The sequence below is a fragment of the Nuphar pumila genome, chromosome 16 (genome assembly GCF_984573655.1).
Source record: "Nuphar pumila chromosome 16, dmNupPumi1.hap1.1, whole genome shotgun sequence".
NCBI classification, from domain to species: domain Eukaryota; kingdom Viridiplantae; phylum Streptophyta; class Magnoliopsida; order Nymphaeales; family Nymphaeaceae; genus Nuphar; species Nuphar pumila.
In genome coordinates, this window is record NC_143264.1 from 78,339,330 (window position 1) to 78,353,077 (window position 13,748).

The following is a 13,748-nucleotide window of genomic DNA, read 5'->3' on the forward strand; positions in this document are numbered from 1 at the left end:
AAGGTGAAAAAACTGTACGGTTTAGAAACCATTCCAAACGGAAGACTTTTTCTTTAAGAGAGTTTTTCTAAAAAGTACATTTTTTATAAGAAACATTCCTCCAAAGAAGAGGTGAAAAATTGTTTTCTATCAAAAGAAGATGGTGTTTTTCGCTTTCCCCATCACCCTATCAAATTTCGTATGAAGGGTTCAGCTTATGCACAGGAAAGTAGAGAGAGATATATATAGAGAGAGAGAGAGATGCACAATCGGCTCGGGCGGCACACACATTGGGGCTCAACCTCCAAACCTTAGGATATATAAAATAAACAGGTATACAATGATCCTTGTAATATCAGAGATATTACAAGGATGCCATTAATGAAGCCAATTTGACATGTGTTTCATTTAACATGCCATGCGTATGGATCTGGATTCAGATCCATACGCAGTGTATATTTTAACACCCTCCCTCAAGTTGTACGTGATTTTGGAGCATGTACAGCTTGCTCTTCAATAGCCAAAATTGACGTCCTGTTAACCCCTTGGTAAACAGGTCTGTCACTTGATCTTCTGTTCGAACATGACGTAGTTCTATCTCCTTCATCTTGACTTTTTGCCGTATAAAATGTTGATCAATCTCAATGTGCTTCGTTCTGCTATGCTGAATAGGATTACATGCAATGTTGATTGCGCTTTGATTGTCACATAGAAGAAATGATCGAATAATTGTCTCCCCAAGATCACTCAATAAGTGTCTAAGCCATGTGACTTCTGTCGTCCCTGCAGCCATCGATCTGTATTCAGCCTCTGTACTCGATCGTGCCACTGCCTTTTGTTTTCTGCTGCTCCAGGACACTAAATTGTGTCCAATATATACACAATATCCAAAGACAGATCGTCACTCATCTGGATCCTCTGCCCAATCTGCGTCTGTATAAGTGATGAGTTCATGTCCTCTATGCAGATTATCGCCCTTGCGATAAACAAGTCCGTCTCATATAGTTCCTTTTAAATAACGTAGAATGCGCTTCACAACTTCCATATGACCCTCCGTTGGAGCATGCATAAACTGGGATACCTGATTCACATCATAAACTATATCAGGTCTGGTAAAGGTCAAGTACTGTAACATCCCCACGAGACTTCTATACGTTGTAGGGTTGACACAAGGATGACCATCTTCAGAGCTCAACCTTTGATGTAATACACTAGGAGTACTGACTGGTTTGCAATTCGTCATTCCGGCTCTTTCCAGAAGGTCAAGGGTGTATTTTTGTTGCATGAGTGTCAATGTGTTTTGTTGTCTGTCAACTTCCACACCAAGAAAGTACCTCAACTCCCCTAAATCTTTCATCTTGATTTTTTTCATTAAAGACTGCTTTACGTCTTGCACATGATTATATGAACTCCCAGTGATCACAATGTCATCAACATATATAAGAAGAAGTATAACATTGTCTTCCTTTTGGTAAATAAAGAGAGTGATCCAGCGAGCATCTTCTAAAACCATAACTCTGAATTTGCATAGAGAAACTTTCAAATCAGGAACGGGACGCCTGTTTCAACCCATACAGAGATTTCCTTAGTTTGCACACCCAGGCAGTAGGATCCTTCTCGGCATAACCAGGAGGTTGTTCTATATACACTTCTTCCTTTAAAGTTCCATGCAAAAATGCATTTTTAACATCCATCTGGCTAAGGCTCCAACCTCGATCGACTGCTAGGGATATGATGACACAAATAGTACCCATTTTGACTACGGGACTAAAAGTTTCATCGTAGTCTTCACCATATTGTTGTGTGAATCCTCGAGCAACAAGTCGTGCCTTATATCTGTCAATACTTCCTTCAGGCTTATACTTTGTTTTATAAACACATTTTGAGCCAACTACATTCTTTTCTTCTGGTTATGCCGAGATTTCGTATGAAGGGTTCAACTTATGCACAGAGAGAGAGAGAGAGAGAGAGAGAGAGAGAGAGAGAGAGAGAGAGAGAGAGAGAGAGAGAGAGAGAGATGCACAATCGGCTGGGGCGACACACACATTGGGGCTCGACCTCCAAACCCTAGGATATATAAAATAAACAGGTATACAATGATCCTTGTAATATCAGAGATATTACAAGGATGCCATTAATGAAGCCAATTTGACATGTGTTTCATTTAACATGCCATGCGTATGGATCTGGATCCAGATCCATACGCAGTGTATATTTTAACACACCCTTCTCACCACCACAACCACCACCCGCCCGCCTTTAAAAAACAACCCCACCAAGATTTTTCACAATTCATCACCACTATCCTTCTCACCACCACACTACCACCTACCATCACTCATCTCCTGGAAGACCGCATCGAATAAGCTCCACCACAACTACCATCCATCTCACCACCACCACCCACCTCTCGAAAAACTACCATTGTGTTGGAGAAGCTCAACCACCACCATCATCTGTTGTAGAAAAACTGTCCGAGAAGCTTCACACACCACCACCACCCTCCTCATCTCTCTTGTTTTTTCATTTTTATTTTATTTTTTTCATGCTACCCAAACAAGTGAAAAATTTTTATTTAAAAAAAATCATCATATCAAAACTTCTAATAGGCAAAGTTTTCTTTTCTTACACAAGTTTTTCTTGCTTCCAAACGTGCACATAGGGAAATACCATTTTTATGGAATCTGTATTCATTGTTGTCAAAATAGCAAGAACCTATACTTAGATCTTACTTCTTGGACGTCAAAATGCAATTTTTCGTAGGTTAAGAATTCCATACATTTTAGGCAATAAAAAATTTCAACGTTCTTAAAATCCAACATGCACATTGAGAAAATACCGTGAGAAAATACCGTTTCTACTAAACCAAACGTGTAGATGACATCGATAACGTAAGTGTTAAGAAAAAGATTTCACTTTTTGCCCGTGGACAATTTTTAATATAAAAGTTCCCATTTGCTCAAATCGTAAAAAAAGAGTAAAGCTTCCATTGTTGGACGATAAATTGGTAGCCGTTTAAAACCGTTGTCAGCTTGGTTTTTAAGTTGAACCCAAAACCCCAACGCACCCAGTTACCAAAGCAAAACCCCAAACCCAAAGCCATACCCCCTACTATTTCTATCCACCGCCATACTTCGCTAAAACCCTAGTAGGCCTCTCCCTTGCCGCCATCTCGAGCGAGATCGACGGCTCTCTTTCGTTCGTTCTCCCTTGTGTATCCGCGAGGCCAACGACGCTCCTCTCACCAGCCAAGCCAAAACCCTAACCTAAGGCATCCCTTCGACTTCGTGGCTGACTGGAAACCCTAGCTCGTTTAGTTCCAGAGATCGATCTGCTGCTGCTGCTGCTGCTGCTGCCTTGGCGATGGAGACACTCGTTGCCGTGTCGGAGCAGGCCTGCACCTCTTCGACGAAGCAGCGGGTGAAGATCTTTCGCGACGATGTCTTGTCCGTTGTTCAACAGACTAAAGGTGAGGGCGATCGTCGGAGTTTCCCTTCTTTTCGATGGTTTTTCGTTCGGTTTGTTTTCGACCGGTAGATGATTTATTGCCCTGCGTTTTGATCGCGATCCGATTCGATTCAGTGCAATTGGGCACCGTTTGCGTTTGTTCGATACTGAATTGCGTTGTTGAGAAGGTGTATCGTTACTGAATTATGGTGTTGAGAATGTGTTATCGTTGTTTTCTCTGTTGCTGGTGTTGTTAGAGTTGAAAATAGTTGCTCGAGACGCTGCACTGCGTCGAATTCATTATTTTTTGTTGAGAGTCGGTAGTCGGAAGGAGCACTTTATCTAGCAATCATGTCAACATGGTAACTTGCTGAACCGTTTATCTTAATTTGGCATTACGAGCTTGAGGGTAGCCACGACACAAAAAACCGATGCGATGAATTCTTGGAGAAATCGCATTCCGGAGCTGTTGAATTTGGTAAATTCATAGTGTATCTCAATTGATTCCAACAAACAACTGTCGTGGACATTGAACAACAACCACACGGTTCACAAACCCCCACACTTGTGATCAAACACACGGACACAATGAATTACTTGAGAATTCTCGTTCAGAACTGTTCCGTTTGGTTCATTGGCGATAGATCTTATATGTTACCAATAAACACCTGTCATGGAAATAGAACAGCCGCACAATGTACAACTCGTGCCCATGAACACATAAACGCACAGGCAGAGTTGTGTTTCTGTATCTCCATAGCCAAATAATATGGTAAAAGACATAACTGTTCCTTTTTGATAAGGGTCTATTGGTAAATTATAGTAGAAAGATTTCAAAAGGTTACAAGATGCTCATCTTCCAGCACAAGTGTCTAAGGAATTAAGGTATTCCTGTCTTACAAAATTCAAATGATCTCCTTTATCACAAGGTGTACATGGAAATCATGGAATATTATGAACTTTGAGTGCTCCCTCCACACACACACACACACACACACACACACACATATATATATATATATATATATAAGGAATGCTACTGTGCTTTGGGTGCACCTACTCCCACCTAGTAAGAGCTTTGATTATTCAAAATTCTTGAGTTTTTTGGTAGATCAGACCTTATAGATACGATATAAATGCATTTTTAACTAGAACTTTTTTTTTTGGATAATGTGATTATGATGTTTTTATAGATTTTTAAGACCTTAAAAAATCAATGACCCACAATGTACTTAAGTTTAATAATTTAAAAAATCTTGTTTTATGTCAAAAAACATGATCCAAGACATGATTCCTATCAAATAAACTATGTTGAACACATTTATGAAGCCTGATTGAGAAAAATCAACCTGCTGCATATGTGATTTCTACTAGATGGGTGTAGGTGCTCTCGGAGCACCGTAGCATTATATATATATAGGATTATGCTGCCCCTTTTCGTTAGCTCACAATTAGGACCCTCCAAAATCACAGTTTTAGGTATTTTATGCTAGATTTGAATGGTTAGATGTGTTTATCATTGTTTACTCAATAGAAAACATGTTTTTGATAAGCAACTTTATGCTCACGTGTATTTTAAAGAGGTAAAAAAATGATGGTTAATCAGAGTTGCCAGACGGTAAAGCGGGAAGCGAGGCACTTCCAAGATTTTAAGGATCTGGAAGCGCGGGACGACTTAGAAACAAATCAAGAATCGTCTCGAAAGCGACCTAGGAAGCGAACCGGAAGTGACCTAGGAAGCGAGAGGGAAGCGAAAAAGGAAAAAAAGTAAGAAAAAGAGGAAAGCTCGCTTCTCAATTTTTTTTTGCGCTTCCCCCACACGTTTTCGGAAGCACCACATTTCGTGCTTCCGAAACGTGCTTCGGGGAAGCACACTTCTCCATATAGTATGACACTTTTGGTAACTCTGTGGTTGATATTGTACTAAAACTTTATGGTAAAATATTCACAATTTTTACATCAAATAAAGTCGAAATGAATTTCGTTTCTTAATAAATAAGCAAAGATAAACACATATAACAGTTCAAATTTAACATAAAAGAATTAAACCAATGTTGTAACTATTGTACAATACGGTACAATACATATCGTTACTTTAGGGGAAAATGATACGATGTGTATTGTACCTGTATCGGGTGTGTCGTACGATATACCCCCAGTATCTTAAGTTTTTTGAGTCGTATTTCATAAACTTAGTTATTTTGTTTTTATTTTTATAATATGAAAGTATGAGTCTTGTGACATTGTTCTTGTGAGATATGCATGAATATTATCTATGATTCTATATTAGTTTATGTTTGATGATGTCTTATATAGCTCATAGAGACATAACTGTAATTTTATGGTTGTATTGTGTGCAATTCATCATTGTTTCATGCGTTATGATATTTTTTAGAATTTTTGTTAATTTTTTTCTGATTTGCTTGATTTTTTAGACTTTTTGATTTTTTTTATTAAAAATTTATGATTCATTTATGATACGATATGATATGGTGTTGCTTTGGGCCCAACCGATATAGTACTTACAACCTTGCCTAAAACTATGATTTTGGAGGTCCTCACTGTGACCTAACGAAAAGGTGGCAGCATAATCCCCATTATATATATAGACACACACACACACACACTTATTTTGCATTCAATACCCCTCCACCCAAACACACACCGACAAACACCCAAAAGAAAAAGCAAAAGAAAAAGAAAAAAGGGAGAGGAGTATGATCAGCTTGGAAAAGTTTGAGTTAGTTCATAAATTCTCAGAATCTGTGGCTATTGTAATGATTCCATCAATTGATAATGGAGAAATATTGTAAAACCCGAAAAAAAAATAATAACTTGGATTCGGGTTGGATCCGAACCCAATGGAGGCACCACCTCCCTCGCGCCTTTTAAAGACAGCGAGGCAAAGGGGGGAGGTTTCTCGAAACCTCCTTCCCCTCTGCTCTCCTGTTCTCGCTCTCTCGATTCTCTCTGCACTCTCTCTCGCCCCCGACTCTTTCTCTCTCTCGTCGGCTCGTTGGAGACCTCCCGACTACCAGGCCATCGGCGACGCTCGCATGCCGGTGACCCTCCCTCCGGCAACCCCTAGGTACGCTCCCCTCGTCCTTCTTCTCCTTTTCTTTCCGTCTCTCTCTCCCTCACTCTCCGTTTGCGCAAGGAGGGGCTGAGCCACCTCCCTGCCTCCCTCGATCGCAAGGGAGGGGCAAAGTCCCCTCCTTGCTGCCTTAAATTGCAGGGGAGGGACCGAGCCCCCTCCTTGCAATGTGTTTTGCGAGGGAGGGGCCGAGCCCCCTCCCGATGCCCTCTGTAGGCAGGGGAGGGGCCGAGCCCTCCCTGTGCTCCTTACGGCCAAGGGAGGGGTCAAACCCCCTTCCTGCACCATCTTTAGCAGGGGAGGGGGCCAACCTCATCCCTGCTTCCTTTTACAGCAGGGGAGGCGTCAAGCATCCTCCCTACTCCCTGTTACGGCAGGGGAGGGGGGTCGAGCCCCCTCCCCGCTCCCTCTTCTCTGGCGTTAGGCAGGGCTTCGCCCCCTGCCTGTTTGTGTGTTCGACAGGCAAGGGCCAAGCCCCTGCCTCTGCATATTCGGTAGGCAGGGGCAAAGCCTCCTGCCTCCCCCTTTGTGTCTAGCGGGCAAGGGCCTCGCTCCTGCCTCTTTGCTCTTTCGGCAGGCAGGGCGAAGCCCCGACCTCCCTCGTTGCCTTCAGCAAGCAGGGGTGCAACCCCCTGCCTCATCGTAGTTTGCCGACAACAGGTCAACAGGGCTCGCAACCCCTGCCCCTGCTACTTGTGCTTATAGCAGGTGCGCAAGGGCACGATGCCCCTGCCTCTGCTTCATTCACGTCAGGACAGCGGTAGTGCCCCTGACATTCTATTTTTGGTATAAGTTTGCTAAGATCGTCGCTTTTGTAGCTCGTACGATGGATCCCGCTCGCGCTCCGCGGTCCGAGCCATCAATCACCTATACCCGTAGACGCCAACAAGCTCGCAACTCCCCATGGTAGGAGAAGATTGCACGAAAGACTTGGACAATTGAATTGAGTTAAATTAACTAAAAAAGACAAATATATATATATATATATATATATATATATATATATATATATATATATATATATATATATATATATATATATATATATATATATATATATATACGAGTACACATTTAACTCAAGGACGCGGTTTCACAATCCTTGTCGTTTACTTTCTGCCATGTCTTTACTTTGCCGTCGCGCTTTGCGCCCAGGCTCCTGCTTTTGCAAATGTTTCGTTATTGTCTTGCCATTGGAGATGACGCTCAAGTTTTCGCTCATTGCATGCTCTATAAAAGGCATCCTCGTGGAAGATGCAAAGGGCATTTACCGCTCTCCCTTTTGCGACAAGAGTTGAGTCGAGAGCTTAACGATACATCCTCGTCTAAGGAGAGGGATCCCTAGCAGGGATCCTGACTTTTCAAGTGAGCAGTCTTGCAAGGTAGACTTGAGAATATAGCGAGTTGCGCAAAAGCATCAAAGACTTCCTAAATTGAAGTATTTGGAAGGATGTGATTGGCTGGTTCTGTTCGTCTATTCAACATATCTCGGGTAACTCTGAATCGGGGCTTGAGCGAACTTCTTAGTGGGGGGTTCTGTTGAGAAACCTGTATCCCGTTTATCGAGGCCAGTATCGGGTCATGCGAGGCATATAGATACCACGATAGCAGATAAGATTCTTGAAAATCGTATGCCAATTGTTGGCACAAACTTTTGGTTGTTTCAAAGGATAAAGTAAAGTTTGAGAAACATTACATCTTTGCGAAACACTTTTTTTGAGGCTCCTATTGATGAACTATACCCCTTTCATCCTAGAGTACTTGTAGTCATGCACTACACGCTAGTACTGCGATGATCGGATGAGACGGTCGTGCGACCTCGAACAATGCTAAATGCATAATGCTGTAAACACATAAAAATGAAATCGTCTTCACAGGTAAGATGCTCATTTGGTCAAAAGACCAGAGCATATAGAATGAGTTGTCATTTAATTTACTTCTGACACACTCATTCACTTCTTGTAGTCTGTCAAGGGAGAGGACAGAGCGGTACACACTCCAATGGACATGTTGTTAACAACCACCCCACGGGCAAAGATCCAGCCTCTCCGCTCATCGGAGTTAGGGGAAGGGACTACCAGACATTATCCTCGGTGGTAGATCCCATGAACTTCTGCAGAAGTTGGATGCATCCGTTGCCAAGTACCTGCCCTTTGGGGAATCATCTCTCGGCTAAAGCCGTCCCCTTAGGAGCGGACTCAACTAGCTATTCGGGTTATTGAAAATACATAGAATAACAGACTCTCAAACTAGTCTCAGTATTTTCTATGATTTGTCTGCATGTATCCGCAGGTCAGTAATATCGAAACATAAAGTCTGTTCACACTGGTTGATGGGTCATAAGACTTTCGTGTGTTTTGGATACATATTTTTGTCAAGTAAAAGCTTATCGATGAAATTACATATGACTTTGGTGTCTCCGAGATTCTTATGATTATGATGCTTATGCAGGTAAATGACATGTCACTCCTACATAGTTGTATTACAGAAGATTGCATTATGATTGTTTGTGTGAATATATCATACCTGTATAATATGATGGATAAGTATCATGAATATTTGATTAAAATGTCTTGAAGATATGTGCGTGAGTTACACGCTGGAAAGGTTGAATGCGATGTGCTTTGAGATAAGAATTGTGAATGCATATGATGATGCAATGATCTGAATATTTGCTCGTATAACTTGAATCCTATGTGATTTGTTTTACCATGTGAAGTGATACGATGCATATTGCTGGTATACATGCTTGTGCCCATATTGGTGGGTACTGACCCCAAGAGCGGTCAATTGTTCGGAGCAATCGATTGTATTGATGCATGTATCACTGAGTATGGTATCCGTTGAGGACCTGATCTCCAAATGATTATATGCGAGGGTGTGTATGATCAAGATCTGGTAATCGGCTAGAGCGGTAGAATCTTTGTGAGGATGTACATTGTCCAAGAGCAGGTAGCCGTAAAGACGGTGAACTTCTGTGAGAAAGTGTATTGTCCAAGACCATGTATACCATCTAGGGCGGTAATTCCTTGTGAGGTTGTACCTTTCCCAGACCATGTGATCCGACATTGATCTTGTTAATTATAATAGTGGCTATCGGCCCTGAGAGCGGTCATTTGTGTTGATGCGTGTATCATAATATTTTTTATTGGATATGACATTTGTTGAGGACCGGGTTCCCAAAAGATTCTCTGTGAGGGTATGTATGATCAAGATCTGGTAAATCGGCTAGAGGTTTAGATTCTCTGTGATGATGTACATTGTCCAAGAGCGGGTAACTGCAAAGACGGTGAACTCCTATGAGGAAGTGTATTGTCTAAGACCAGTTATACCATCTAGGACGGTAATTCCTTGTGAGGTCGTAAATTTCCCAGACCAAGCGATCCGACGTGGAACTTGTGATTTTTGATTAACATAAAAAGTTATGGTGATTCAGAACGAGGAGATACGTAAGAAGGTAGGCGTTGCACCCATTGAAAATAAGGTGAGAGGGAATCGTTTACGGTGGTTTGGACATATTCGGCGAAGGCATAATGATGCTCCAGTTAGAAGGATGGAGAAATGGGAAAATATATTAGTTAAAAGAGGTCAGGGTAGGCCTAGGAAGATTTGGATGGAGATGATAGGAAAGGATATGAATGCTTTGAACCTCACCGAGGACTTGACATTGGATAAAAATGATTGGAGGAGAAGGATTCATGTGGAAGATCCAGAATGATTTTCTTTTTTGCTTCATATCATCGACCCCAATTGTTTTAGGATGAAGGCGTAGTTGTTGTTGTTGTTTGTATAAAAAGTTATGGTGAGCTGTGATGATGTTCTGAGATTGATTGAAATAGCCAGTTATGAATCTATAGATTTGACTTTCTGTTTTAGCATGATTGTATGCTGAACCAAGATGTGAGAATCAAATCTTTATTGATTTTAGATCATGATCATGTTTTGGAATTTCTATGGAAGGGTAGGCTTTTCTGAGAAAGTATGACGCCTTAAGTGAGTCAAAACAGGTGACAGTTGGCCGCGTAAGGTCTTGAGAGACGGGAATAAATTAAGGTTGTTTAGGACAAAGAATTTGTTAGAAATAGTGAGAGCGACAAACAATGACCTGATAATGATTAAATATAGAGACCCCGTTCAAGGAACGAAAACAAGCTAGAGAAATGTCTCTTTGTGTCTTTTCATCCGTGTCGAATTAAGTAGAAGATAACATTTCTTATAGTCTTTTGCTAAACCCTTTTTATGGATCTGTATAAACTCTTGCGAAGACAAAAGTTTAATCACACAAACGTTTTGTTCAGTCGAGCTTTGAATTGTTTACGTGTTTAACTGCATATTTGTTTTAAACTGCTTAGCATTGTTGAATTAAATGTACTTAATTCAGTTTCCTATAGTCTCTCTTGTGCACCTATTAGTTTTTTCGCGAAACTAACCTATTCAATGGGTACAAGTGATTGTTAGGTACACCACGGGCGATGACGCGATTGCAAGATGGCTTCAAGACTTTTTTTTTCTTGCTCTTAGCTCGCGTCCTGGACGTTTTTGGGTTTTGTCACGGATTTCCCTTTGGATATTCGAATTTTGTACTATTTGGGAACTTCTTTAAATGAAAGTGACTTTTCCAAGTGTTTTGCAAGTAACATGGATTGTGAGTTTTGGTTGTTTTAGCTAACGTGCCCAAAGTTGTCAGCTTGCCTTTCTGAATTTAACAAAAGAATAGTCTTCTGCTGATTTCATAAACAAACTCTGAAAGGAAAGAGATTTTTTTTAGTCTATTGCCTGTTTTCTGAAAGGTTCGCAAGTTTGAAATTTTGGGGCGTTACAAATATACTTGCACATATGTTCTCTACCATGTTAATATCTCGTATGCCAATGGTTTATAGATCTTGCCATGAATGACCTAAGGAGTTTGTGTTCTTTATAAACTACTATTACTAGAAAATATAGACACTAAATTGAGAAAGAAGTGCTACACGCTTGATATACAAAATAAAGAAAGTTCTAAAGAAAGACAAGAATCTTGTTGATTTATGATTTCAGGATAAGTGTACTCTTAACTTCATATGAATGACTCATGAAAGTTTACCTGTTTACAAAATGGTAGGCTGGTATCTCATTAGACATGATTCCCGGCTTTATGTGAATAAGTCATAACTGTGTCTCTTCCTACCATCCAACCAATGCAGGAGAGCCACCAATGCCAGACCAAGTGTATCCTTCCTTCCTTTTTACCATAAGCAGTATTAGGTCTCTCCATGTTAAAGACTCCATATAGGATGTCCTCCCATCTCATGCTTTCCAATACAAATAGCTTCCCAATGATAGAAAATGTTCTGAAGCATGTAAATCCAATTTGTCACTTTTCAAGGCTTTATGAACAATGATAAGCTAATCCAATGCCTTTTCACTTATTATCACCTCATTAAATTCAATAACCACTGTGTCCTTGTGATTTATAAGATAATTTCTTAGACTGTGTCACATCTACTTTTGGCACTCTCATTGGTGTCTTAAAAAATATGTGTATGCCTTCTCTGTAAGGCTGAAAATCCCTTCTTCGTAAGCTTTAGGTACTTTTCTAGTTTTTTTTTTTTCATGAGATGCATTGGATAGATATTACCTATACCTGGCAGTTCTCTCCTTTCTTTCCACTTAAATCTAATTTATTTTTCTGTTTTAATCATTGAGGTCTTTTCTGCTAACATTTTGAATTTGACTTTCTGCAGGAAAAATGCCACCGGATGTTGCATCATTATTAGTTGACATTGTATTTCAAACATTATTCATTTATGATGATCGGACATCAAGAAAAGCTGTAGATTATACTATTACTAAAGCACTAGACGAAGATACATTTATGAAAAGCTTTGCTGCCAGACTTGTTCAGTGTGTTGAAAAGCAACTCAAGGCTCGAAACCTTTTTTTTTGTTACAAGCTGCTTAGGTGGTCCTTCATTCTCCTTAGATGGAGCCGGTTTACCATTGTCTCGAAGAATGGGTTTTCAAAAATTGCTGCTTTACAAGCATCCCTACTTCATATTCTTTTTCAGGGTTCTTTTCGTGTGCGTAGGGCTGGTACAAAAGCATTTTTTCAGTTCATTACTAAGGTACTCTCTAGTCTTGCAGATGTGTTTCTAGTCCTCATGTGTTAGAATTTGGCTTGGCTCACTATTGAAATTGTTGCCTTGGCACTAACTATTCTCTGGTGCCCTGCGATTTTAAGGTATCAGATGCATACAAACTTTATATAGACGAGCTAAAGGACTCTAGGTTCTCTCTTGGTGATGGTGTTGATATGGTTGGGATTTTGTTAGATTATTCAACAAGAACACCCTCTGTTTTTGAGCAACACAAGGCAAGTCTTATGCATAATTTGCTCTACTATGTTCTGGGGAACATTTTTTTTCCTTTGTTTGTTTGAGCTGCTTGCACTAGCCTGAGGTTGTCTGATCTTTTCTCCATTGTGGTTTGTCATTTTTTGATCTCTTTTTTGTTTCCCTGTTTTGACAGGCCTTATTTATTGATCTATATGTAAAAATGGTCTTGAGTTCAAGGGAGAGACCACAAAAGTCCATCAGTGAAGCATTTTGCCCACTTTTCAAGCATATGGTGCATGATGATTTCAGGACCGTTGTGCTACCATCCTCCATTAAAATGCTTAAACGCAGCCCAGAACTTGTTCTGGAATCTGTTGGAGTGCTTTTGAGATCAGTTGATCTTGATTTGAGCAAATATGCAACTGAGCTTCTTCTGGTAGTCTTACAACAAGCTCGACATTCAGATGAAGGAAGGAGAGCTGAGGCTACTGCTCTTGTTGGTTATACGAGCCAAAGGTGTAGCGATCCAGATGTTATAATGGCAATGTTCAAGTCTATCAGCTCCATTATTAATGGTCAATCCTGTTCTTTTCTGTTCTTGTGTTCTCTTATTTAACTGTGATCGTAAAGGACCCTTATTTTGCCATTTTGAATTTTGTGGTCCTAAAGAATTTTCGTTTTGGACTATACTGAATAATTAGTTCATACAGGTTCAGAGGGAAAGTTGGCATTTCCTTACCAGAGAGTAGGTATGTTTAGATCACTGCAAGAGTTGTCAAAGGCTCCTGTGGGGAAAATGATGAACAACGTGGCTTCTTCCATTTGTAACTATTTGGTATCCTGCTACAGGGCAGATGGTAAGGCTATTGTCATTTGATGTTCTTTGGTCTATTTTTTATTAATTTTTTATATTTC

The 13,748-nt window shown here is 40.4% G+C and overlaps 1 protein-coding gene across 5 annotated transcripts in view; it reads left to right on the plus strand.

The window, feature by feature from the left end:
- Positions 1–3,190: 3,190 nt before the first annotated feature.
- The window catches only part of LOC149813732 (protein ILITYHIA-like), a 113,214-nt gene continuing 102,656 nt past the window's right edge, over positions 3,191–13,748 (plus strand). For all 5 annotated transcript variants that reach the window (XR_016428271.1, XR_016428272.1, XM_089991595.1 and 2 more), the window contains exons 1-5: positions 3,191–3,448; positions 12,244–12,623; positions 12,740–12,871; positions 13,027–13,408; positions 13,544–13,690. Coding sequence is in view for 3 of the 5 variants with exons in the window: in XM_089991595.1 (XP_089847721.1) it covers positions 3,343–3,448; positions 12,244–12,623; positions 12,740–12,871; positions 13,027–13,408; positions 13,544–13,690 (1,147 nt within the window). In the remaining 2 variants the exon portion in view is untranslated. The remainder of the gene's footprint in view (positions 3,449–12,243; positions 12,624–12,739; positions 12,872–13,026; positions 13,409–13,543; positions 13,691–13,748) is intronic.